We start from the raw sequence: 25,536 nt of genomic DNA, 5'->3' as shown, positions 1-25,536 counted from the left end.
AGAGAAAATGGCTCTGAGTTCCTCACGAGGCTCCTCAGGAAGGGGAGGGTGTTGTTGCTCAGTCTAGTCACCGGGGTTGGAAAGTGGGGAGAAAGGAGCAAATGTGATGGAGCAAGATGGACCAGCATATGCGTGTCCCCCTCTTCCCTCCTGTCTGCCACCACGAATTCCTTCTGTGCGTGATCGGCCACACGCCTCCCCTCCCCTGAGTTCTAGCTTTGGTTTTACTTTAGGCTCCGGGGGACGCAGTGCCAGGAGATGGGGGGGAGCCAGGACTGGAGAGCTGGAAGGAAGGCGGGTATTCGTGCTCTCTTGGTCAGCTCCTGGTTCTCCTCTGTGGTGGAGAGTCAGGGTAATGGGCAAACAGAAAGAAAACTGAGAGGCCAGCAAGGCTTGATGGACCTCCACAGTAAGGAGCTGGGATGGGGGAAGAGGGAGTGAAAGCTGAGGGCTGGAGTCTGAAACTTTTGGACAGAGGCCCTGACACAGCTGGAGCGTGAGACCTGGAAAGGGGAGAAATGGGGACGACAAGTGTGCCTGTGGGACGAGAACTGGATCCTCCCGGTGTTCTTTGAGAGAGGCAACTAATGACTGGAATTATTTAAACGTGATTTTTTTTTTGTTTTTGCTGAACCTTGCCTTTTAAAAATGGAACCCCATGTACAGATTCAACCATGTGGAGTCTGGATTATATTTGGGTGACATAAAGATCGCCCTGTGTAACAGAGACCTCTCAGGCTAAAACTGGGAAATGTTAAGAGGGCCTTAGAAACCACCGACTGGGCCCGCAACTGGGGTCAGAGTCCTCGAGGTGAAGGACCCCAGAGGGTGGTGGTACCTAGTGTGGCTGGACTTTTGTAAAATGAAACCGAAGTCTCAAAAGGAAGTGTGGAAGAGGCGGGGGAGATGAAGAGTCTGTTCTAAAACTCTTGAGCAACTGGGGATCGACCCCAACCTTAATCGGGTGACCTTGAGCAAGGTGTCCCGTCTTTTAAAACCTGTCTATTTCCTCCGAGAAATGGGCTGATAAAACTGACCAGCTATAAAGATCAAGTAAAATACACAATGAGAGTATGAAAAAAGATGTCATCAACTTATGGTTTGTGCTTCCTGCCTGTTCAGGAACAGCTCAGCACAACTGGCTCTTGATCCCCTCCTTCCCTGGTGGGACCTTGATGCCGGGCATTGGGGCCGGAGAGACAAAGCCCTCTTGAAAACTTGCTGCTGGACCAGAGAAGGATGAGTCCAAGCAGAGGTTAGGCCCAGATTCCAAAGGGACTGACCCCTCTCTTTCCTGACTGTGGAAATGCTGCTTTCAGTTTCGTCAGCATTTCTGTTTACAAGATACTTTCACATACATGATTTGGATCTCATAACACTCAGGTATTTTCATTATTCCCATTAAACAGGTGGTAAAACTGAGGTTCAAAGAGGTGATGTAACCTACCCAAGGCCGTACAACTAAGGGGGAGGAACCAAGCATGTCTGGCTCTATAACTCTCTGCTGTAATGCTGTGCAACAATCTTCTAGGGAACTGTTATCCGCATTTTATAGGTGGGCAAGCCGGCACTCTGAGAGACTGTCACTTGGCCCAGATTGTCATTAAAGAGCAGAATCAGTGTTTGAATGCAGGCCACACAGGTACTCCTCTGCTCTACTGCCTCGCAGCAACCTTGCTCTTTTTTTTTATCAAAGCTGCTTTTGGAACTTGAAAAAATCAAGCCATGATTCTCTTCTGAGCAGGGCCTGACTCTGGGAGGAGGGAGGGTGGTCCCTCAGACAGCCTCGGTTTGCCGGTTCCCTGGCACTTTCTGGCTGCCTGGTCGAGGCTCTGAAGTCTGCTGGCCCAGTGGCTCCTGGCTTGGCCCTGGGAGCTCCAGAGATGCAGAGGACGGCAGGAAGCAATCGGTTCGTGCGATGGGGTGGTGACTGTGGTGCCTAATTAGGAAATTACGGCCTGGGCAGAAGAGGGGTTTGGCTTAGAAGTCACCCTTCCCTGGGTTTCAGTAAAGCAGGGCCACAGGGAGGCTTGGCCAGCAGAAGGGATGTGCAGAGCAGGCGTGAGCTCAGCAGGCAGGAGGAGCCAGCCTTGTGGGTGCCATGCCGAGCTGTCCCACGCCCGGATGGTCGGCCTCTTGGGTGATGACATTGAGGTCCGTACTTTCTGGCCCTCTGCCTGCTCCTGCACCCACTGATAACTCAGCAGCAAGGCAGGAAGTTGTGGGCATCCAGGAGGGGTGCTTTGGGAGGCTCTTGGCCCAAGTAGGTGGCTTTTTACCTGACCCTTGAATGAGCAGGTGGACAAGGAGTGAAAGAATCGTCAGGTGGAAAAAGCCAGCTGCAGAACTGTGCGTACATGACACCATCTGTATTAAAAAATAAAAAGGAGAAATAAATAAAACCACACACACAAAGAGGCAGAGAGAGATTTTTTCTCCTTCAGCTGGTGAAGATGACGGACAAGACCTAGTACTGGCCAGCGTATGAAGCACGGGCAGCACTGCCCACTCCTGGCCGTGCAAAGAGGTGTGGCCTTCTCATGCGGCCAAGTGGATTACATTTTATCTACGTGTTCCTATGGCCAACAGTTCCGCTTCTTGAAATTCTCCTAAGAAGCCAAATGACAAATGCACAGAGACGCAGGAATATGGATGTTTACTGTGGCCTCTGATAATAGAAACACAGTGAAAGAAAGCAGGGAATTACCTAAATGCCTGTTGGTGAGGAGGCTGGCTAAATTACTATGAATCCATACATATGGCCCTTAAAAATGGTGATTTGTTAATAAAGATAGAGGTTCTTGATACTATATTGAGTGAAAAAAGTGGCTTCTAGGATGACGCTCTAGACATGATGCTCATTATGTGATACGACGCTCATTATGTCATAGTGAGCGTGATAATGTATATGTGCACACACGTGTGTGTGCAGAGAGATGTCTTGGAGGACAATCATATTAACAGTGGTTTGGTTGTCTTGACTTTTGTCCTCACACTTTTGTGAACTTTTTCAATTTTAAGAATGAATATATATTGTATAATCAGGAAAAACAAACACAATTTTCACCATGAAAAAATGTTAAGCAGTGTGTGTGTACGTGTGTGTGCTCCTGCACCTGTGGTGGGTGGAAGGGCATTCCCAGCAGAAGGAACCACATGCACAAAGGAAAGAGGGCAGGAGCTGGCAGAGAGTTTAGGGAGTGCTGGGATGTAGCTGTGGCTACAGCCTGTAGTGTGGGGTGGGGCATGGGGGGATTGGGGAAGTAGATTAGAGCCAGAGCCTGAGGACCTGGAGTGCTCAGCTGGGCAGTTTGGACGCAGGGCAGTGACCTGGCCAGATTTGACTCTTGCTGCCTCTCCGAGAGTGGCTGTATGCCTCTCACCTGGCATTTAAGGCTCCCCTATTCTGTGTCTCCCCATATCTCCCAGGGCTCCCCTTTACCTGGCTCAGTCTCACCTCCACTCCTGCACACCCATTCCAATCCTGTGTGTTCAAGGCTCTGTGCTAGGCCCCCTCTAACAGGAAGTCTTCCCAGATTGCTCCAGTTAGCCTTGATTTCTCCTTTCTCATACTCTCACCCTTGACCTTTCATACCTGACCTTATATCAGACCTTAATTCCTCCACCCGTAGATATTTCTTCTCCAAGCATCAGCCAGGGAGGGCTGTGGACTGAGAGGTCGTACCCTGACACCTGGATGCCAGTGCTGGACTGCCTGAGACCTGTGAGCCTTAGAGTTCTGATGGGGGGAGGGGGCAAGCAGCCAGCAGAGACCCGGGAGTTATTTTGAACCTTTTATGTCACAGGCACAGGGCCGAGCACTGTACCTACCTCTTCACATTTATCCCCGTTTTACGGATGAGGAAACTGAGGCTCAGAGGGATTATGTGGCAGGAAGTGGTGGCACTGTGAGTTGAACCCAGGTTCCATCTAACTCCAAAGCCCACGCCCTTAACCTCTGTCATCTACTTGTCTTGGGCCCTCGTCCCCCTGGAGGTTGGCTGGCCTGACCCTGAGGTGGGACCTTCTTGTGCCTTGCCGCCACGGGGGCCCAGTGAAAGTGGTCTTCAGGGTGGACAGGTGATGCACCCAAGTGGTAGTTCCTGACCCCGGGCAGGGCGTGGGAGCAGTGCAACAGTCCTGCCGAGGCCTGGGGGTGCCATTAGCCCCAGTGAAATAAAGTGGGATATTTCCCCGTGGGGCCAGCTGGCAGGGGCACTGCCCGGGAACCTGAAGGGAAGGGAGGCCTGGCATGTTGACCAAGAAAGAGCTTCCCCGCTTAGAGATTCTTCAGGGATAGGAGGTCTGTGAGATGATAAAGGGCGATTTTGTGCCTCTGAAGCACCAGCTCACCTGAAAGCCTTACATACTGGTCACATCCAGGGTCTCTTCGAACTCTGACAGCAAACCCTGAGAGGCGGGCGGGCAGGTCCAGTGTCCATCAGACGGAGGGGAAACTGGGCTCTGGGAAGGAAAGGCCAGGCCCCAGGGAGAAACCCAGTGCAGGCATTAGAATCCAGAGGGGCTGTGGCCTCCCCAGGCACCTCCACCAACCTGGCTCAGTGGGTGTCATTGCCTTGAGGGGCTGGGCGAGTCTCTGTGAGCCTGGGGGCTGCCAGGGGTGGCCTCAGCAGCCCCACCCTGGGCCCTGGACTGTGGGAGAGTCAAGAAGCTTTGGAGGAGTGGCCACCAAGCTCGGCAGAAGCCAAGTGTTCCCCACGAGTTGTGTGTCCCATCCTCACTACCAGCCTCGGTGACTCAATAGGAGTGCCAGCTTGGGGGATGGAGGAGGGGTCCTTGGCCACACTGTGTGTGTGTCTGTGTCTGTATCTTTTGTGTAAATATATGCTTTATTAGATCAGGTTTACCCAAAGGGAGAGAGAGCTGTGTGCATGAAAAGGCTGGAGCAGGGGTGGGGATAAGCATCCATCCCAGTGTGTCCTGGAAAGTTCCCAGATAGGCCACAGGCGGGAACAGTTTGGGGAAAGCCTTGCCGGGCCTGCCACAGTCTGGCAAGCGGCAAAGTGGCCAGCCGCTTTGTGGCTGCGATGTCTTGGAGGGTTTGCCAAGCACTTTCCGTGAAGTCACTGGGACGTTAAGCCCTTGGTTCAATTAAATGGGTTAATATGCTTTGTCTGATTCTGACGATGATAATAATATAATGTGATAATAGCAATAATGGTGCTGTTAGCTGTGACTATCACACGTGCCTGCACTGTTCCAGGCACAGAGGGGAGGTGCCGCGCACATTCCCGCACACTCAGGGCTCATTTTCCACTCATAAAACCCCATTCTTCAAAGCCTTTCCAGCCCAACTCCCTATATCCATTTTCTGGACAAATTACCAACACTTAAAAAAATTGGGCCATTTTGCGTGAAGGCCAAGTCCAAATTACTGTTACTTTCTCCTTTATGTTTTGAAATTTGAAAAAGGGTAGGGGTGGGCAGCTGAGGGGGACACAGGCGTGGGGGAATGGAGAGAGGAAAAGAGGAGGGGGGGGAAGGGGAGAAAAGAGTGTGAACGAAGAAGAAAAAAACAAGCCTTCTTGTTTCAGTATAAATGTATTTCTGGAATGATGTTTCAGTTTACTCAGGCAGAAAAATTAGAAATGGTGTGCTTATTAAACAGGTTAAGTAAGCATGACTATTTTTAGTAGTGTAGTAAAACCTTGGTAATTTGGACCTCTTTAATAAAGATTCCATGATCATGCTGGCTGGCAGGCACACTGTGTGTGCGTGTGTGTGCATGTGTGTGAAAGCAAGGCAGGAGTGCAAATAGGTTGCTGAGTTGGAGGACTGGGAGAGTGGGGAGGGGATGGTGCAGCAAAGGGACGAAGGGAAGAGGGTTGGACTCCGTGCTTACGACAGCTGGATTTAAAGCTCTCTTTGCTCGGCAATAAAAGATGATTACAAATTATTCCTCTCTCTGAACATTCCTCTTGGCTGCTAATTTGACATCTGATTAAAGAAGAATGCATTTGAAAATAAAACTTTCATTTCTGTAGAAATCTCTCAAAGTTTACTGGACACCTGTCACGCAGGCCTGCCCCTTAAAGGAGGCTGAATCCTGCAGGTTGGCCCATCATCCTGGGTAGGAGATGACTGACACCTCTGGGATGAGGACAGGGACCTGTGGACAGAAGCCCACTCCCTCTCCTGAAGATCACCGGTCTCTGTATTTTTAAAATAATACTTATTGTCTCATTTCATCATTACTAAAGTAATACATACTCAGTGCAAAAAACTTGGAAAGGACAAATGAAAAAAAGAATCCCTCATTTCCAGCCCCCCAAAGGTAGTTGGTGTTAACACTTTGTGCACATCCAGAAATTTCTCTGTGCCTGTATAAGAATTGAAATGCTACTGTACTTATATACCACTTTGTAGCCTGCCTTGTTTAGTTTTTTGACAGAGAAGCTCAGTAAAAAAAGAAACAAAAAACAACGCAGTGGCAAACCTATTATTTAATTTTATGCTAATCGCCCCAGTTGCTCTCTCTTGGCCACACAGTAGACACTCAGTAGGGGCAGTGTCCTTAATGGGGTCCCACTGCCACGCTGCACAGAGGGGTGGAGAATGGGGTGAGGGCCATGTGGGGGTCAGCTGTCCCTGTGGCCTCAAAGGGGCTGCCAAGTGAAGAAGGCTGCTGGGAAAGTTTTCCCAACAAGCAGCAGACCAGCTCTGGCAGCAGGCTCAGCCCTGGGCCCTGGGCACCAGGCTCTGAAGCCTCTCTGGGTACGGGAGGGGCTTAAACACAGATGCACTTTTAAAGAAAAGTTGTGGAAAAATACACATCACATGAAAGTTACCGTTTTTAACTTTGTTAAAGTATACAGTTCAGTGACATTAAGTATAATCGCATTGTTGTGCACCCATCACCACCAGCCGTCTCCAGGACTCTTTCATTATCCCAAAATAAAGCTCTGTACCTGTTAAAGAACCCCCCATTACCCTTTCCCCTGCCAGTGGCAACCACCATCCTATTTTCTGTCCGTATGAATTTGCCTATTCTAGGCATCTCGTATGAGTGGAATCACAATATTGTCCTTTTGTATTGGGCTTATTTCACTTAGTATAATGTCTTCAAGGTTCATCCGTGTTGTAGCCTGTGTCAGAATCTCCTTCTGTTTTAAGGCTGAATAGTACTTCATTGTACATATACCACATTTTGTTTATTCATCTGTTCTTGGGCACGTGGGTTGCTCCCACCTTCTGCTATTGTGAGTAATGCTGCTATGAACATGGGTGTACAAATATCTGTTCAAGCCCCTGCTTTTGTTTCTTTTGGGGGTAGACCCAGAAGTGGAATTTATGGATCATAAAGTAATTCTATGTTTAATTTTTTTTAGGAACCACCATACTGTTTTCCACAGCGGCTGCACCATTTTACATTCCTACCAGCAATGCACAACAGTTCCAATTTCTCCATATCCTCACCAACGACTATGCTCAGAACAGCCAGCCTAGTGGATGTGTAGTGGTATCTTACTGTGGTTTTGATTTGCATTTCTCTAATGACTAGTGATGTTGAGCATCTTTTCATGTGTTTTTTGGCTATTTGCATATCTTCTTTGGAGAAATGTCTATTCAAGTCCTTTGCCCACTTTTGAATCGGGTTGTATTTTGTTGTTGTTGTTCAGATGCACTTTTAAAAGCAGTGCCAAGAGCTGCCTGTACAGAGAGGGAGAAGTGAGTGAGTAAGAAGCAAGAGAGAGATGAGAGAAAGGAGTAGGGAGAGGGAAAAAGGGCCAAGACATGTTTTGTGGAATGAGGGATAAGGGAAGGCAGCTCCTCAATTCTTTTATTCAGCAAACACTTATTGAGCACCGACTGTGTGCAGACACTTCTCCAGGTGTTGCTGTTTATACCTGTTTGCCTCTACGTTCTGGCTCTCTGACTGCAGCGACCCTGCCCAGCTACCAGTGCCCGGCCCCCAGGAGGCCGTGCTCACAGTAGTTAAGTCACAGGCTCTGCAGTCAGACTGTCTAGGATCTGAGTCCCTAAAGCTGTGTGCCTTTGGACAAGTTATGTGACGTCCCTGAGCCTCAGCTTCCTCATCTATAAAATGAAACTAATAAGAGAAATAAAACATGTACAGTGCACAGCAGGGGATGGCACAGAGTGAGACATGTGACCACATGACCAAGACAGCCAGAGCAGCTTTCATCCTCCATGAAGGCCATCCTGCCCTCTGCTTCCACCTCGCTCTAAACACAGCTTCCTGCCCCTTCACCTACTCCTCTGTAGCGTCCTAATTCATGGGATTGTAGCCCCTCCAATCTGGCTGGGCTCTGGTGGCCGCATCTCCTGGGTGCCCTACAGTCCCTTGATAGGTGGACACCGACTCAGGGCAACACCAGCCAATTGGGAGGCAAGGTCCAGGGCTCTGCAAAGGCAACACAGGAGTGTGAAGAATGGGGTTCCCATGGTGAGAGGGCCAAGGAGGCAGGCCAGCAAGGGCTGGGAGGAAACCTGGGAGGGTTTCTGGAGGGAGGCAGACTGGAAGCACCCATCTAGGAAATGAGAAGCTTGTAATACTGAAAGAGACAGGAGTTCAGATTTAATGGTTGCTATTCCACGGCCCTGCCTTCACCAGGAAGCTTCTCTGGGCCCCTGCCTGCCCACCCCATTCTGCTGCATGTGCCCCAGGGCTTCCTCAGTCCCTACTGTCACCCGTGCCCTCTGCTGCTCTCCCACACAGCCGAGTGCAATTGGTGAAGGCATATCCTGGGGCCTGGGGCCTTTTCTTTCTCTCTCCCAGAGCACAGCTGAGCACAGCCACTTGCTATGAATTAAACTTGTTTATTTCCCCACTCCCACTTCCCCACCCCCGCCCAAATCAAATGTGATTGACGTCAGGAGAGTGTATAGTGCAGCAGATGGAAGCGTGGGCCCCGGTCAGAGGGCCTGAGTGCTGTGTGCCATCTCGGGTGAGCCATGATTCTCTCTGAGCTTCAGTTAAGAATAACAAGCTCCTCCCTTCTGTGAGGAGCAAAGCCCTAATTCTTATAAAATGCTTGCGTGGGGCCTGGCGCTCAGTAAGGACCTGATGTTAGCTATGGATAAGAGGATATAACACAAAAAAGAGTGTTTAGGCATCTTCATCCCACGTTGCCGGGAGCCCTTAGAGGAGAGTTATGGGGTGAGTGCCCCTCTGCTCCCGCAGCTCCTCTCAGGGCAAGGCCGGCCCTCTGCCTCTCCCCGGGCCCAGTGGACAGCAGGGATTGGGCCCGATTCCTGTGGGTCTCCCAGGAACTGGACCACAGGACAACAAGTCGGGTTACCAAGGGCCCCCGGTTCCTGGGGTCATGGGATTCCTGGCATGGACTTGAGAAAGTCAGGGGGGCGGGGTGGGGGAGTCAGCAGGACTGTCAATCATGACCCACTCTCATGACACCCAGCAAAGCTGCAGGAAAAACCAAGTTGGGCCCCAAATGACATTTTCAGAAATACCTGTTGAGAAACTTAGATTAATGGAGAATACAGGAAACAGGGCCTTCAAGAGGACAGGCAGGACATCTCACTTTAATAATAATAATACTCATCAATAATAACCAATTATTGAGCACTTACTACATGCCAGCACCACCACTAACACTTTATGTGCATTATCTCATTTAATCCTTTAAACAACTGTGTGAAGTGATTGTTGTTATGTCCTTTTTCGGAAGAGGAAACAGAAGCTCAGAGACGTTAATTAAGTCTCTTGCCCAAGGCGACTCAGAAGTGAAGCCAGAACTCAAACCCTGGCTCTCAAAGACCACGGCAGAAGGTTCCTGTGGATGCCAGAGCCAAGTAACTGGCCCAGGAAATGGGGAGGTCTATGGGCAAAAAACCACTCTCATTTCCCAGACTGCCCTCTTGGTGATTGAGGCCCCACTGCTGTTTCAAGGGGGAGCAGCAGGCTCAGGCGTGTGGAGCTGAAGGGCCACACACTGCCACCTCCAGGGCCTGGACTCCCTGGGCAGTGCTCCCTGGGAGGCAGATCTTCCAGCTGTGACTCCCCCCTTCTCCAGATGATGCTGGATGCTGGGCTCAGGGATGCTGTGGGCCAGAGGGAGGCCTGCAGCCTGGCTGGGGCCATAAAGCTAGGAAAGGTGACTCCGTTCCTCTCCCTCAATGACCAGGCACCCCAGGGGTTGTGCACAGTAGCTCATCCTGCTTTCCTTTGGTGCTCCACAGTGTCTGTAAACAAGGATTGGGCCCCAGCCTCTTGCCCTCCTATCCCTAATTCATGGCCTCTCTAAGCCTACAGCAGCCCTTTGTGGTCACTTTGTCAGGACCAGGTGAGATCAAATCTGCTCTTCTAGTTCCTGGGGGCCAGTCCTGTATTACCAGCAGAAATTATGATCTTTTTAATGTCAAATACCGCCCCCCCCCCCATTGTCCATGGTGCTTGGCACGGGGCAGCCCAGTGCATAAGGTAGAGAGTGGGCACTGACCAGGTCTAAATCCACTCTATCACTTCCTGCTGTGTGACCTGACCTCTTTAAGCCTCAGGGGCCTCAGCAGGGAAAGAGGATAATGAGGACCCTTCCTCATAGGGTTGTTGTGCAAGTAAAGGGGCTCATCAGTGAGGAGTGTACACTGAGCACAGGGCCCTGGACCCCGAACGGGCTCAATAAATGAGTGCGCTCGCCACTGAAGACAGAGGCGGAGCGATCTCCCTAGAACAGCCTTGCCCGTCCACTCTGTTTAAAGCAAGACTCAGTTTTTCTTACTCATAGCACTGTGTTCTTCTTCTTCAAAAGCACTCAGCCCAGCTTGTAATTATACACGTGTTTGTTTACTTGTCCATGAGAGCAGGGACTGTGTCTGTTTTCTACCGCTCCATCCCTAGCACCAGGGCAGGAACACAGTAAATGTTGACTGAATGAATGACACCCCCTCCCCAGTCTTCTTCAAGCAGAGCGGGGCTAGGACTCCCTGCCTTTCCTCCGGGGACTGGGCTTTCAGAGCCGGGTGTATTCCTCAGCCCTCCTCCAGAGATGATCTCACAGCTGATGGAGCTCCAAGGGGCTGGATACTCTGCAGCCACAGAATAACTGGGTGGCGTCTAAGGCTGGGTCTGACACTCACCTTGCTGGCTGTGGCCCCTGATGTCTGCCGAGGTCTTTCTGGGACTGCTTCAGCCCTTCCACGCGTCTGCAGATGTTTGGCCTGCGGCCCCACGGTCACGCTGAGTCTCCACCAGAGCCCCTCCTCGGCCTCCTCTCACCTGAGGCTGGGCCTGACTCTCAGGAGAGGCCTCTCTGCCTCCTGCTTCCCTCCAGTCCCACCTCCTTCTAGGTCTCCCTGCCTCCTGCCCTCAACTGAGACCAGGGCCCCTGGCCTTGGCAGATGTGTGAGGCTGGGGGAGGCACTCTGAGTCCAGATGTGATTGTGTTTATGTTTCCAGAGAGTGAGGGGTCGGAGCTCTGGACTGGAGCCGTTGGGGGAGGGGTGGTCTGGCTCCAGCCCCCTGCCCCAGCCGTCCCTCCCCCCACCTCCCTCCTCTAGCCTGTGAATCTGGCCCTGTCCTTCTCAGAACCCCACACTCCAAGTCCTCCAGCATCAGGCTGGGCCATCCTCCAGAAAGGACCGTTCCTCGCTCCTCAGCTGAAGGTGGGAAGACCAGTGGAAAGATGCCTGGCTTAGGAATCTAAAGGCTACTGATTCAGTGTGACCTTGGCCCAGCTGCATAGTGTAGCGGAGCCTTGGTTCCCTCATCTGTGTAATAGGGACAATATTCCTGACTGCAGAGGCTGTGTTGACCTGGTTTGAGACTGTGTGCACAGGGCTCTCCAGCTATTAGCTCATGACCAGGCCCATGGCTGAGCCCTTCTCCCAGCTAGGGCTTGCCTGGGTCCAGCTCCAGGGCAGTGCCAATCCCCGTCACAAGGTGACTCGAAGGCACAATACAGACCCCTCCTAACTCCCCCGCTGCAGCTGCAAACATTTTGTTTTGCCATTAGAAGCGACTTACTTAAAGGAAGCAGAATTTTACAGGCAGTTTACAGGCTGGTCTTGTTCAGTAGTTTCCAAAAGCTGGGGGAGGGTGGGGGCAACCGGAGCCTCTGGTAAGTAGGGATGGAAGGGAAGCGAGAAGGGAGTTCTGTGTGATGGACACTTTCTCCAGCACAGCCGTGTGCCCCAGGGTGGGATTTGGGCTCAGAAAGGCGGAGGGAGGCCCTGGTGAGACTCTGGCAGCTCCAGCCTCCTCAGTCCTCCTGGAATAGCTAGGGCAGGGTTCCAAGGTAGGGGTACGGGGCCCACAGGAGAAAAGGCAACCCCAGACCTAAAGAGGCTCTCAGCGGACCCCACCCCAACGCTCCAGGGGGACAAGGTCCCCGCAGACCCCGCCTGGGAAGAGCCTGGAGGGAGAGGGCTCTGCTAGGGCGGCCTGCGCAGCGCTGAGAAGCTGAGCGGCTCAGGCGGGGAGCAGCGGGCGGGCGCAAGAGGGGGCTCCCAGCGCCCGAGAGAGATGGGCTGAGCAGGTCGGGAACGGCGACGGGGAAATGGGGGTGGGGGGAAATGGGAGTAGGTAGGGCACCCCCCCCCCCACCGGCGGGGACTGCCTGGGCCCTTCCTCCTACCCGCAGGGCCCTTGGTGGCGCAGTTCCCTTTCTGGCCTCCTCCCTCCTGGGCCGAAGGAAGCAGTCAGGGCTCGGCAGTGGTTAGCACGCTCGTACTATGGTTTTAATAGACGTACATGGACAAGTCGATATAGACAGATTTATAATTCTATACAGTCAGTCCAACATACACAGGGACGCTGTAAACAGGGGTGCGGGCCGGAGAGCGGGTGTGCAAAGTGGGCGCGGCGCGGGGCCCTGGCCGCGCCCCGAGCTCTCCCGGCTCGACTCTTGCACGGCGGGCAGTGAGGAGGGGGCATTTCGCCGCCAGGACCTCTTAGCCCGGGAGCGGAGCAGAGGGCCTGCGCCGAGGCTCGGGTTCTGGGAGGTCGGAAACGAGCCTTCCGCACCCTCCCGCCTCGTCCGCACCGCCAACCTCGGCTCCGTGGCCTTAAAATAGGACTCCGGGGCGCGGGGCGGGCGAGGGCTCTTCGGGGCGCGCCGGGGCCGCTAGAGCGGCTCCGCGGCGAGTCCCGGATCCCAGGCTGGGCACCGTCATCCCCGGCCCAACGCCCGCTCCAACTCGGATCCGAATCGAGCTAAGGTACGCTCGGCCGGGCCCAGCTCAGAGGGGCATCCTGGTTCGCACGGGGCCGGGGCCAGGCTTGCCCGGGCTCCACGCTCCAGTTCGCAGGCGCGGCCGCAGTCCGGGTCCAGCGCGGCGGGAAGGCGCGCGGGCTGCGAGGGCGTCCTCTCCGGGCCGCCCGCCTCGGCGCTCGCCGCCCGCGCCGCGTTCCCTCCCCGGAGTGGCCGCCGGGGCCCGACGGAGCGAACACGCACCACCCGCGCCATCCCGAGGGAAATTGCAACTCATCCGTTTTTTCGCGGCACTTTTCTCCGACGTCTTTTTGCTTTGTTTTGTCTCGTTTTGGAGGGCAGAGCGGGGTCCAGAAAAGCAAACACAAAACCAACCCGGAGGAGGGGAGGTGGGGAGGAGGGGGCTGCGCAGGCGCGAGGTCCGCGGCGCGGCGAGCCCAGGCCCTGCGCGCGTCCTCCGCGCGCGCCCCGCCCCGGCCGAGCCGGCCGCCGGCCCGCGTGGCCCGGCGGGGCGGTCAGCTGTTGTACTGGCACGCGTTGAGGCCCGAGGCCGGGCCCTGCAGGCTGCCGTAGCCGAACGACGAGTGCTGCTTCGACTTGAGCCGCAGGCTGGCTAGGCTCGAGTTGCACGTGTCCCGGTAGACGCTGTAGGGCGAGGCGGGCGTGCCGTACGGGCAGGCGCCCGGTGACATGGCCGAGTTAAGCGAGGAGCCGGTGAGGTTGTTGATGTTGTTGAGGCCCGAGTTGGGCATGCCGGGCACGGCGCCCGGGCCCATGCTCGACGGCATGGTCATGGAGGAGATGGAGCTGGGGGCCGAGAACATGGACTGCGACGACAGCGGACTCATGGAGTTGAAGAAGGTGAAGCTCTTGGTGGAGAGCGGCGCTGGCGCCAGGCTCTTGGCGGCCCAGTTGTTGTAGGAGTAGCCGGCGGCGTACACGTCCTCGTAGGGCTGCACCAAGCCGCTGAACTGCGGCACGTAGCCGCCCTTGCACAGGTCCAGCTGCTGGTTACGCTCGCGCTTCCGCCACTTGGCTCGCCGGTTCTTGAACCAGACCTGGGAGAGGGGGCAGGAGAAGGGTCAGGGCTGCCGAGGGCGGGAAGGCCCCTCCACCTCCACCCCCCAGCCCTCCGCCGCGTCCTCCTCTCCGAATATCGTTTCTTTTCTTCGATATTTCCGCCCCTGCCTTCTCTCCATAATAGTTCCTTTCCTGTCCCCAGAATATATTAGTCTTTTCCTTTTTGATCTTATCCTCTTCCCCAAATCAAATCCGTTTTCTTCTCCTAGTACGGATCCTCTTTTGTTTTAACAAATATTCGTTTTCTTTCTTCCTCTCTCAACCAGTCCATCCTCTGTATTCTCCCCCAAACGGGTCCCCATCTGTCTCCTAAGTATTCGGTCCTTTTACTTCTCCCTCGAATGCAAAAGGTATTTTTCTTCCCTGAAACATAGGACCCTCCGACTTCCCCCATGGTTCAGTCTGTTCCTCGTTCCTTAAATAGTCTGTTTCCATCTTTATTAGCAATATTTGATATTCTCATTTCTGCCCCAAATGTTTATTTTCGTTTGGTCCGCCCCACTATCTGAACGCTTTCTTCTCCCTCAGACAGTCCATTTTCTTCCTTATCCCCCATTTTTAATCCTTTTGATTCTTTCCCAAAAGATTTAGTTTTTTTCCTTCTTTCCAAATATCCGACCTTCATTGTTTCTCTTAAATAGTTTTTCATTTTTCCCAAATACTTGATCCTTTTGCTTCTCACTTAAATATTTCTTTCCTGCCACCTAAATATATGCCAAATATGTTTCTCTGCAAATATTTAATTTCCTTTCACTTCCTACCAGTTTCTCTTTAATCTCCCCTTCCACTTTCTCCCACAAAATTTAGTAAAAACTTCTTTCCCAACTCCCTGTCCTTGCCGATCCTCACCTATCCTCGCACTGCATGCCGTCTGTCCTCCCTAGCCCTCCTCCAGCCCTGGGCTGAGTTTCCGAGCTAGCTTGCCAGACCTCTGTATCTCAGCCTTTTCCAGTCCCCGGCACTGACATTGCCTGGTTCCACCCCCACCTCACCCCAACCACCATAAACCCGGGGCAGGATCAGTGAGTTCAGGATTACTGAGTGCTGTCTTCACTCCGGGTCCCACCGGGCTGGCCAGCCTGACTGGGAAGGGGTGAGAGCTGGCGTTATAGCAGGGAGTCTGTGGGCCAGGTGGGACTTTGGTCTGGCTTGGGAGGTGCTCCCAATATCAGATTAAATATTTGTGCACCCAGAGAAGAAATGATTTTCTTGCTGCTCTGGCAGGAAAGCCTTGCTCAAGGAACCAAAGGGTGAGGAGAGGAAGGGTCCTGTCTAGTCTTGGGTTGGAGACCTTACATCTCCAAAGGGACTGGGCCTGAGGGTCACTTGTCCACCAGAGCTGCCTCCCTCACCTGACCCCAGCCCTGCAGGAAAGGGCATTAGGGAAAGGGTCCAGCTACTGACTGGCTGAATGGCTGGGGACCAGTCAGGCGGAGAATATCCTGAGATTCTGGAGAAGCCAGCTCGCATGGGACCACTGCCCCGGGGAGTTTCGAGACCCCCAAGCCTAGGCACCTTGCAGGCCTCTCCCGGCTGCCAGGCAGGACCTGCCTTTCTCTTTCGTTTTCAGGGGAAGGCGCCAGCAGCTCCGAGGTCCCCAGCGGCGGGGAATCCTCTGCGCGGTCTAGGGTGGTAACATCGAGTGGGCCCTGGGTCCTACGGGGCACAGGAAAGTCCTCTGGGGCCACAGGTCTTTGGGCTGGGGCTGCACTAGAGCGCGAGAGTCAGGTAGGATGCGGGGCAGAGGGATCCGAGGCGGCCGTAGCCGAGGGGTGCTAGCGGCCAAAGGGTTTAGCTGCGGCTGACCGGAGCCTAAGGTGGAATCTCCTCCGGTGGAGGGAGCGAGAAGGTCTGAGTGGTGAGAAAGCGTGAAAGTCTGAGCGGAGGTCTAAGCTTTCGAGGGCTGCGGCAGAGGCGGCCGGTAGCCCCGGGCGCGGCTCCCCGCAGACGCGCGCCCCGCGCTCACCCTCACGCGCGGCTCCGTGAGGTTGGTCCACACCGCGATCTCCTCCCTCATGCTCATGTCGGGGTAGCGGTTCCTCTGGAACGTGGCTTCCAGCTCTTGCAACTGCTGGCTTGTGAAGTGCGTGCGTTGCCGCCGCTGCTTTTTCTTCTTGGCAGGGTCCTCCGCGCCGCCGCAGCCCGCGCTGCCCGCACCGCTGTCCTCGGGCCCCTTGGGTTCCCCGCTGCGCTCCTTCTCTGAAGCAGGCGGGACGGGGGCCGGTCACCTCCAGCTTTATGCCCTTTTGCACCCCGTCCCGGCTCCACCGAAGCGCCCGCCATCAGCGCTGGAAGCCCTCCCGCCAGGGGCCCTGGAATTGTCCCCATTGGAGAGAGCCCGCCGGGCGCCTGGTCACCTCTGGTCTGGGGTGCTCCGGAGACGAGCCCAGGAGTCAGAGCCGCGGGCCTCGGTTCCTGGCTGAGCAGGGCCTGCTCTCGCAGCTCGGCTCAGGCCCGAGCCCTAGTGCTGATGTCAGCCGCAAATGTAAGATTTTTTTGCGGGCTCTTGGGGGTCTAAATCTAAAGGGACCTCTGCTTTTCTGAACTAGGATCAAATCTTTCTGGCCTGAAGCTAGCGGGTCAGTGGCCCCTCCTCGCTCTTCCCCCCAGGGCTGTGTGGGAGCCCCACTGGGCAGGCATGGCGCAGCCCGGGTCTCTGCCTTCGCTCCAGGCCTCAAGTCCCAAGGCCCAGAAAATCCCTCGGGCCGCAGCCCGGGCAGCCCAGACCGACAGACTCTGTCTAGGTGACCTGGGGCTCTAGCCTCTCTCTTTGAAGCTGCACAAAACACATCCAGTCTTAGAAACATTGAAACATAAAGAAAAAGAATGTAAAATCAAAACAGAGAAGCCCAGAGAAGCCCCTAGCTCTATGCCTAAAAGCATAGAAAGGGCCACAAATTCTTTAAAAATAGGCAGGTAGGAACACAGAGCAAATGCAAATTAAGAAGTCAGAAACCTCCCTGCAAACACACCCCTAACTAAATACAGTGCTGTACGTGTATAAACTTCAGGGAGACACAGGCATTTATTTCTCTGGGATTAAAAAAAAATCAATGTACTGTTGTGGATAGATTTTTTTTAACCCTTTCCCAATAATGCCCTTCTAGAGATAATTTTTAAATCCCAGGGAAATACAACTCTATAGTCAGATAACTTAAATTCCCAAAATAACACCGCTATAAGTGGATTTTGAGAAAATCCCGGAGAAACGCGCCATTTTGGATTGACTTTTAAAAATCTCCCGAAGAATACATGTTGCACGTAGATATTTTAAATTCCAGAGAAATATACCTGGTATAGTAATTCTTTCTATATTGAAAGATACAGTTAATTTTTACATTTATCCTCATAGGTTTGGTTTTAAAAAGAAATCTGTATATTTCTCTGGGTTTTAAAAATAAAAACCAACCAAAGGCCAGGCTTAAAACTTCTGAAAACAAAAGTACAGTCCAGCGTTGATTGTTTTTTAACCAAGCAAACAGAACCTCTTAGGGAAAGTCACTTAGGGATGCAAAACAGAAACAAATAGAGATTAAAAACGCGTAGAGAAGCACTCAGCGGTGGATTAAGAATTGAAGGCAGAAGAGGCGCGCATGGCCTGGGGAGTGGGGAGCCCGGCAGCCACGCCGAGTTAGGACGGCGAGCGCGGGAGCCCTTCGGAGACCGGGAGGCCGGCGGGGCTGGGGATTAGCGGTCCCGCGGCCGCGCCGCCCACCCGCTGGCCCGACTCGCGGCCGGCCGGAGGGAAAGCTCGCACAAAAAGGCAGCGCGGTCGGGGCTCTGGCTGGGCGGCCTGGCGGCTCCGGGCCTCGGCGGCGCACGTGGGGCCGGGAGCCCTCGGTTAGGGGGTCCTGCCCGGAGCCGGGCGCCCCCCTTGGCCCTCTCGCCCTCCCTGTCCTCTCTGTCTTCTTTTTACTTGAGGTTGTTTTTCTTCCCCCAGTCTGCATATCTGACTTTTCCAGCCACCCCTTCTCTTCGGTCTCTCCCCTCAATCTGTCGCCCACTCTCTGTCGGGGTGTTTGTCCCCTCTCTGTGTGGGCACTTTCTCTCGATTGCCACTCCATTACCTTCTCGATCGCTCCTATCCTTCGGTCCGAGCGGCCCCTCGGTACCCAACTGCACAAACCTAACTTTTTAAATTCTGTTCTACTTGCTCCTGATAAGAGGGGCTGTCAGCCCGACCCTCTGGTTGTAGGTTCGTGCCTCTGCCGGTCTCTTGGTGCGTGGGGACCGCGTGGAAATGCCTTCGTAAAGCACTAAATTTCCGCTTCGTGTAAATTTCCGCGTTTACTGTCAGATCGAGAATGAGAAAAGGAAAGGTCCTGACGCTCCTGGGGCGTAGAGGGAGCCTGACTGCGCGGCGCGGGAGCCAGGCCCTGCTCCCGGCTCCCCGCACCCTGCGCCCGGGGAGGCTCCGTGCGCGCCTCGCGGGGAGCGGCGCTTACCTGGCAGCTCCGTGTCGGACGACTCGCTGGCGGAGTTGTCGAGTGGCTCGCGGGGGTCGGCGGCGCGGGCCAGGTGGAAGGCCGGCCCCATGTCGTGCGGCGGCGGCGGCGGCGGCCGGAGCCCCTCCGGCAGCCGCTCCAGGCTCATGCCCCCCTTGAAGGCGTCCATGGAGGCGCGGACCGCGGCGGGCGCTCCAGGGGCCGCGGCTGGGCGCGCCCGGCCGCCCTGGCTGCGACCTGCGGGGACAAGAGCGCAGCGCCTAAGCGGCTGCCCTCCAGGGCTGCCCGCGGCCGCAACGACGCCGCGCTGGCCCCATGGACCGCCCGGGGCTGCGGGGCCAGGCGGGCGGCAGCGGCAGCGGTTTCTCGCGACCGGGCGCCCGGCTTCGCGCTCCGCCGCTCGGGCCTCAGCCGCCCGCCCGGCCCCGGCTCCGGCTCCGGTTCCCGATTCGGGGCCGGTTTCTAAGGCTCCGGACGGCGCCAGCAGAGTCTGTCTTAAAGCGACAGCGCGCACCGCCAGGTTCCAGCAGTCCCTGCGCCAGGGGTGGTGGGTGGGGTGGGCCTGGGTGGGAGGGGGCTGGGGAGGGAGGGAGCGAGCGAGCGAGCGAGGGAGCGCGGGCGGAATCCAGCCCCGAGCCGCCCGCGCCGCCGCGCCCTCTCTGCCGCCCTCCTTCCCTCATTGCCTCGCCCGCGCCCTCCCCCTCCGCAGCCACCTTCCCGCCCCCCCCCCCCCCCCCGCGGCCTCGCCGCGCCTCTCCCTCCTTTCCCGGGGACACACCGAGTTCTCCCTCGGCCGCACAAAAGAAACGCATCTGGCCTGCAAGTCCCGCGCGGCTCTTGCCCACCTTAAGCCCCAAATGACTTGTTTCGCTCAGAATCAACTCCTGTCTGGGCCGCCTCGAAGTCCCCAGCCCCCCCCAGCGAGAACAGCCCAGGATGAGTGAACATTCACGGAGCAGGATCGCACCGAGCGAGCGGGCGCCTCCGAGCCAGCGCCAGGGCGGGGGCAGAGCCCGGGGCCCGTTCCGGCAGCTCCCAGCAGCGTCCTCGTCGGGGGGCCGCAGGCCCCTCCTTTCTGGGCCTCTTCTCCCGGGACCTGAGCCCGGCTGAGTGACAGCAGCCTGCGCTCTAATGGGCCCCCGGATGCTGCCTTCTAATTAGCTTGGACCCTCTCCCCCAAGGCTGCTTCTCAGGCCTCCCCTCAGCACCGAAGTCAATTTTCCGGGATTGGGATAGAACTGATGGCTTCTAATCAGACGAAACATTTCTGTTGGCTCCAGGCCGCTGGCCAGTGCAGCAGGAGACCCCAAGAGTGCGGCCAGGCTCCACAGCCTCTTCTGTAGGGCTCTTTCCCCTTGTTTTGCACCTTCAGCGGTCAGGCCAAATCCCAGGCGGGCCTTGGCAGCCACGGGGTGGGCCTCGGCCCCCTTCAGGGCAGGTTTGCAGCGGCCGAGGTCCTCTGTTTGGCTTCCCAGAGCTGTAGGCACAGGCCTGGCAGGCCAGGTGACTGCAGCTTCTCAGCCGTGGGCGGCAGCCCAGGAAGCCTAGGGTCTTGGAGCTTCTCTCCCACATAGTGGTCGCTAAGCTGCAGCACCAATGGCCCACCCATGGGCACACGCAATGATGGTCCCCTCCCCACTCCTAAGAATGATCCCCTCCTTGAGTCCTCCTACTTCAGTGAAGTTTGTTGAAGGATTTTGCTCAACAATTGTTAACTGGCCCTGAGACCGCAGAGTCTTGAGCAAATAGGTGACAGCTGGGGTAGTAGGGTGCGACCCTGACCTATTACTCTGGCCACACCTGGACCCCAGGCTGCCCTCTACTCCTCACCTGCTGACCAGCTCCACCAGACAGGAGCAGCGCTGGGCAGGACAGCAGCCTGGGGGAGAAGCATTGCCCTACTCTCTAGGCCCAGCGCCTCACCCCAGGGCCGGGTGCATCCTCATCTCCTCCTGGGGGTCTCTGCTCCGGACTGACTGTGCAGGCTGTCAGCATCTGGGACACTCTGCAGGCACTGCCTTCCAGCCCTGACCTTGGCTCCCCATCAGCGGGAGGCACTCAGGCCCCAGGCTGAGCTGCTTGGTGAGGATTGCAGGGGCAGGGGCAGGGGCGGGCGCAAGGTGGAACCAGGCCTGCTCCCCACTCCCTTGGCTCAGCCCAAGGCCCCCAGCTCTGGGCTATGGGGAGAAGGCACAGTTCCTTAGGGTCTGGCCCACTCTCACCGAGTGCCCGTGACCACAGGGGGCAGGGTGAGGCCGAGGCCAGAGGGAGGATGCATCCCAGGAGCTTGGGTTGGCAAGGCTCAGCGACTCCTGTCCTTTCCTCCCAAAGAGAAGTTTCTCTAAGTTGAGACCCCCCCAGGAAGAAAATAGTCTTGGTGTGTGTGGGGGTGGCGGGACGGGTACATGGGGAAGTAGGGTTGCCCAGCATTTGCCCTCAGCCTCATCATTTGCCACATTTCTTGGCCAAGTCTCCTGAGGCAGCAGACACTTCCTTTCAAGGAGGTGTGCAGGTGCTGCAGCATGCTGGGGTGCCCCCTCGCACACCACCTTCTGTGTAGCTGCCTTCCCTGACAAGACAGCATGCTACCCAGCCTGCCCAGATACAGACAGGGCCTGGGAGCATGCATGCACACATGCACATTGCATATCCACACAGGTGTGCTGTGGACACACACGCATGTACTCACTGGACTCACACGTGGGAGCGCTGAGCACACAGCCAGGCCTCGGAGTCCCAGAAGGCTGATGCTGTTTGGCACAAAATCTGGCTGGTAGGGAATAGGAGGTGTGTTCTAAGCCTACCAGTGTCAGGCCAAGGTGGGAAGCCAGTGCCCCTCTGGGTGGGGACATGGAATGAACCGTCCGCCCTCCAGAGGCTGAGTGTCGCAGCCCTCCACTGCCCAGAGGGACTAAAGAGTCAGACCTTCCTTGGATGAGGACTGTTTTGTGCCTGCAGCTCTAGCTATTCATTCTGAGGGGCTTGCATCTGTCACTGTTGATACATTTAATGCAGTTATTGAGCACCTGCTGTGTGCCCCTCTAGACCCAAATCCCTGGCAGTGCTTCAGGCAGTCACAGGAGTCCCTATATTTGGGAATCTTGATGCCTGCTGTGTGGATGGACAGGCCCTCAGACTATTGTGGGTGAAGCTCCAAATCCCCAGGGACTCTGAGCCCCCAAGATGGGCTGAGACCAATGGGGACTGCCCAGGGGAGTCTGTTCTACTGGCCCTGGACACCGCTGAATAAGCAGGGGGCAAGGAAGGATTGATGGAGAGGAGGCCCTGGCCTGATCCTGGGTGTTGGCTGGAGAAGGGACCTGGGCGTCCTCTTTCTTCTCCCCCAGCCACACCCTCTGTTGGCTCTTATCCCAGGCAGCATAGGGGTTTCTTGCACACTCACAGATATGTCACACACAAGCACACACCTAGGATGGAGGCAGCTCTCTTTCAGGAGTAAGAGCAGTGTTGCCCCAGCCTTGCTGTGTGACCTTGGGCAGGGCTTGACCTGCACTGTGCCTCAGTTCCCATGTCTGACATGGGACACAGCAGTCTGCTTGCTATTTCAGCCTCCAGCTCACCTGACAACCGGACATGAGGAGGGGAGAAGGGGGCTCACTGGAGCTGGAACCATGTGCCCTAGTCCCCATCCCTCCAGGCCACACAATGCCAGCGATGATTCTGTGATTTTCAGGAAATTTGGGGCTTAGAGTCCTGGCTGGGCTGAGTGGAGGAGCCTGTGCTGTTGTGGGGTTGAAATAGTCACCGTAGGGACCCTTGCTGAGGTTGGGCTCCCTCAAAACAGACTCTGTGCCCCAGAATGGTTTAGGAATTTTATTTGGGAAGGGTGGTTGGAGGGTCCTCATGGGGGGCATCCTTCTGCCCATCCGTGGGGGTGCCCTGCCTTAATCTTTGCACCAGAATCAAGCAATTTTAGGAAAAGGGAAGGAATGTGCCATGGCTTGCCCTCGGGGCCATCCATGACTCTCTGGGACATTCCAGCCCTAAGCCTCTTAGGCCGTGGAGAAGTTCAAACTAGAAAACCCAGTTTTGGGAGTGCAGCCGGGACCACCTACCTCCTTCTGCCTGATCTAACACCCCCTCCCCAATAAAAACTCTTATTTCTTTGAATACAGGCAATTACTGGGTGACAGGAAAAGAAGTGCTCAGGTAGGGGGTCCTGGGGGGGCTAGGAACAATCTCACGGGATTCTTTGGGCTCCTGAGGACCCAGCCTGAGGTGTCCTGTCATTTGGGGTTCCCCAGCTTGTCCTGGTGGGGAAAGCTGGGATGTGTTCAGGCAGGATGGTTGAGTGAGGCGACGGTGGGAGCATGGGGTTCGGAACTCTGTCGGCAGCTGGTAGGGCCCATCGCCCTCCTGGCTTGTGGCTCATCTGAGTCCACTGGTCGCCCTCTGGTTCCTGAGAGTGGCTGAGCCGAGGGGGAGAGAAGGCTAGGAAAGTGGCAGCCGCTGGTCACACAACGGGGGAGCAGAGAGTCAGCTTTTGCTATTCCACAGCCTCCTCTTCCCAGCAGCTGCTTTCTTGAGAGAAGGGCACTCTGAGCCTAGCTCGAAGGTCAACAAAAGCCGCCTCTATATCCTAGAGTCCAGGCAGCCTGGTCTCCATGCCCCAGTCCATGTCTTCTCCTTTTCTGAGCAGAGATGAGGAGTCCCAAAGCAGACTGAGGAAAGGGTAGGGGGCTAGCAAGACCCCCTCCTGGGTGTCCCTGCTGCCTGTAGCTTTTGCCATTACCCCAGACCCGTATCCTTGGCCAAGTGGACAGCAACCTGGGGTTGCCTCCCTCTGGCCCTGGCGGCTGTCACACAGAGACGCCAAAAGAATACCTGAGCCCCAGTTTCTCAGAAAAGTGGACTCAAATATTTTTAGATTAAGGGAATTCCTAATTCGGAAAACCTTGGAACCAGGATTCCAGCCTGGGGTTCCCATTTCTGGGATCCCGGTCTCAGGGCCCTCGCTTTACCACGGCGGAATCAGCTCAGATTTAGGAGACTGGTCAATTGCAGAATTCCCAGACCCGGTTCTAGAGAAGCCGCTGTGTGCTCGGGAACCCCGCGTCAACAACCAAACCCTGGAGAAGCCGCGGGAATGTCTTTATTGGATTTTGCGAAGAGCATTTGGGGTTTCAGGGTAAGGAAAGTCCCGACCCGTGCCGGCGAGGGCAGGCCGCCGTGGGCTAGGGGCGCTTCTGAGCTCTGCGGCGGGACGTCGGGGTCCGCGGCGAAGGGAGCCGGGGCTCTGGCGGATGTCTGTTGCTTTTCAGAGGCATAGCTGCCCGAACGAACGAACGAATGAAGCGGTTTCGTTTAGGAAAAATACCCTCTTGACGCGAAGCTAAGGCCGAAGTCCCCGGACGTGCAGAGGGGCCAGCGCTTCCGCTCGTGCTGGGGCCCCCATTCCTGGGCGCAGCGGGGAGCGACGGGCGGCCCTCTCGCCTGCCCTTTCTCCCAGAGGTCCCCAGTGGCCCGCGCCGCCACGAGGGGCTGCGAAGGGCGTCCAGGGCTGTGCCCTTCGCAGGTCTGGGGCCCGCGCCCCCTAGGCTGCTGCCCTCTTGGGTTGCCTGGGGCCGAAACGTAGGATGGACCCACCGGTTAGGCGAGGTAGCGCCCGGCCATGGCAGCTGTGACCGTGCGCTGGGCACAGGAACGAGCTCCTCGCTCTGCCTCGATGGCGCCTGGCCTTCCGCGCGATGCTCTCAGTCCCGCGCCACCGGCTGTACCCCACATACGCCCGGAGCAAACAGCGCGGAACTGGGCCACCACCTCCCTGCGCCCCAACACCGCGGAGACCCAGAGCCCCTAGACCAACGACTCTTACCGCACCCGGGCTGCGCTGCGCGTGCGGCTCGTCGGCTCCGGGCTTGCTCACCACGGACCCTGGCTTAGCTTTCAACTCCGGCTGAGGTCCGGGATCCAGCTGCGTCTCCGGCTCTGCGCGCAGCTTTGGTCCCCGCTGGTTCGCTACAACCCAGCGTGCAAGGTCCGGGCTACCTCGGCTCGGCCCGCTCCTCCCGCCGCCACCGCCGCCGCCCGACGCCCGCGGGGAAGGCGGGGACACGGGCCGGGGAGGCGGGAAGGGGGGAGGAGAAGCGAGGCCCTCGCCTGGACCAGCGGGGAGGGGGCGGCGCGCTATCCTGCTGGCTTGGGGTCCGGGCCTCCCTCGGGGCGCAGCCAGGGGTCGGCGCAGCTCGTGGCCGGGGCCCGAGGCCAGGGAGCGCACCCTGGGGCTGCGCGTGCGGAGAAGGGGCCCGGCCGCGTGCAGACCAAGCCGCTGCGGGTCCTGGCCTGGGCCCGGCGCACTTTCTTTCCCTGATCTCAGCTTCCCACCTGGACGTTAGGGGCCGAGCGCAACCTCCGTTTAGTTGGGGTCTGGTCGGAGTTTCCCCGGGTCCTGCCAGGTGACGGTCAAGTCGGGGTTTTGAGATTCGACCTTTCCCCCTTTCTACTTAGCCTGCGGGAGGGAGCTGGCGTTGCATGTTGGCAGGGAGAGTCCAGTCCGCTGCGCAGAGCTTGGCAGCCCAGGAGGTTTTCGAACTCCAGGGTTTCTCTGTGTATGGGGAGGGAGGGTTTCTGGGGAGGGGCAACCTCCCGACCTGCCCTGCTTGGAGGACCCCCCCCCCCAGCCAATCCTCCTCCTCAGGGGCTGGGCTGATGAGGAAAGGGGAGACCGACCCCACGAAGACAGACTCTTCTGCGGCTCCTTGTCCAGCCCCTCGCATGCACACCCTCCAGCGGTCGCCCTGGTTGGCCTTGGCACAGGGGAGGACTCCATCCATGTGGCCCCCGTTGGCCTGTCCCTGGCTGGAGGCTATTGGACATGAGCAGGAGTGAGGGTAACTGGG

General features: G+C 56.4%; 1 protein-coding gene across 2 annotated transcripts; it reads right to left on the bottom strand.

Annotated features, from left to right (window-relative positions):
- Positions 1 to 12,633: 12,633 nt before the first annotated feature.
- Positions 12,634 to 24,927, bottom strand: PITX1 (paired like homeodomain 1). 2 transcript variants are annotated; one of them, XM_070517350.1, is made up of 4 exons: positions 24,518 to 24,927; positions 18,677 to 18,913; positions 16,198 to 16,430; positions 12,634 to 14,209 (listed from the first exon to the last, which is right to left on the bottom strand). In XM_070517350.1, the coding sequence occupies exons 2-4, from the start codon at positions 18,843 to 18,845 to the stop codon at positions 13,667 to 13,669; spliced, it is 945 nt and encodes a 314-aa protein (XP_070373451.1). In that variant the 5' UTR covers positions 18,846 to 18,913; positions 24,518 to 24,927; the 3' UTR covers positions 12,634 to 13,666. The 2 variants fall into 2 exon arrangements, with proteins under 2 accessions (XP_070373451.1, XP_044637118.1); XM_044781183.2 differs by having other exon boundaries at positions 24,513 to 24,926.
- Positions 24,928 to 25,536: the final 609 nt, after the last annotated feature.

This window comes from Equus asinus, chromosome 9 (assembly GCF_041296235.1).
Source record: "Equus asinus isolate D_3611 breed Donkey chromosome 9, EquAss-T2T_v2, whole genome shotgun sequence".
Classification (NCBI taxonomy): domain Eukaryota; kingdom Metazoa; phylum Chordata; class Mammalia; order Perissodactyla; family Equidae; genus Equus; species Equus asinus.
Note: the sequence above shows the minus strand (reverse complement) of the source record. Positions and strands in the feature narration are given on the sequence as shown.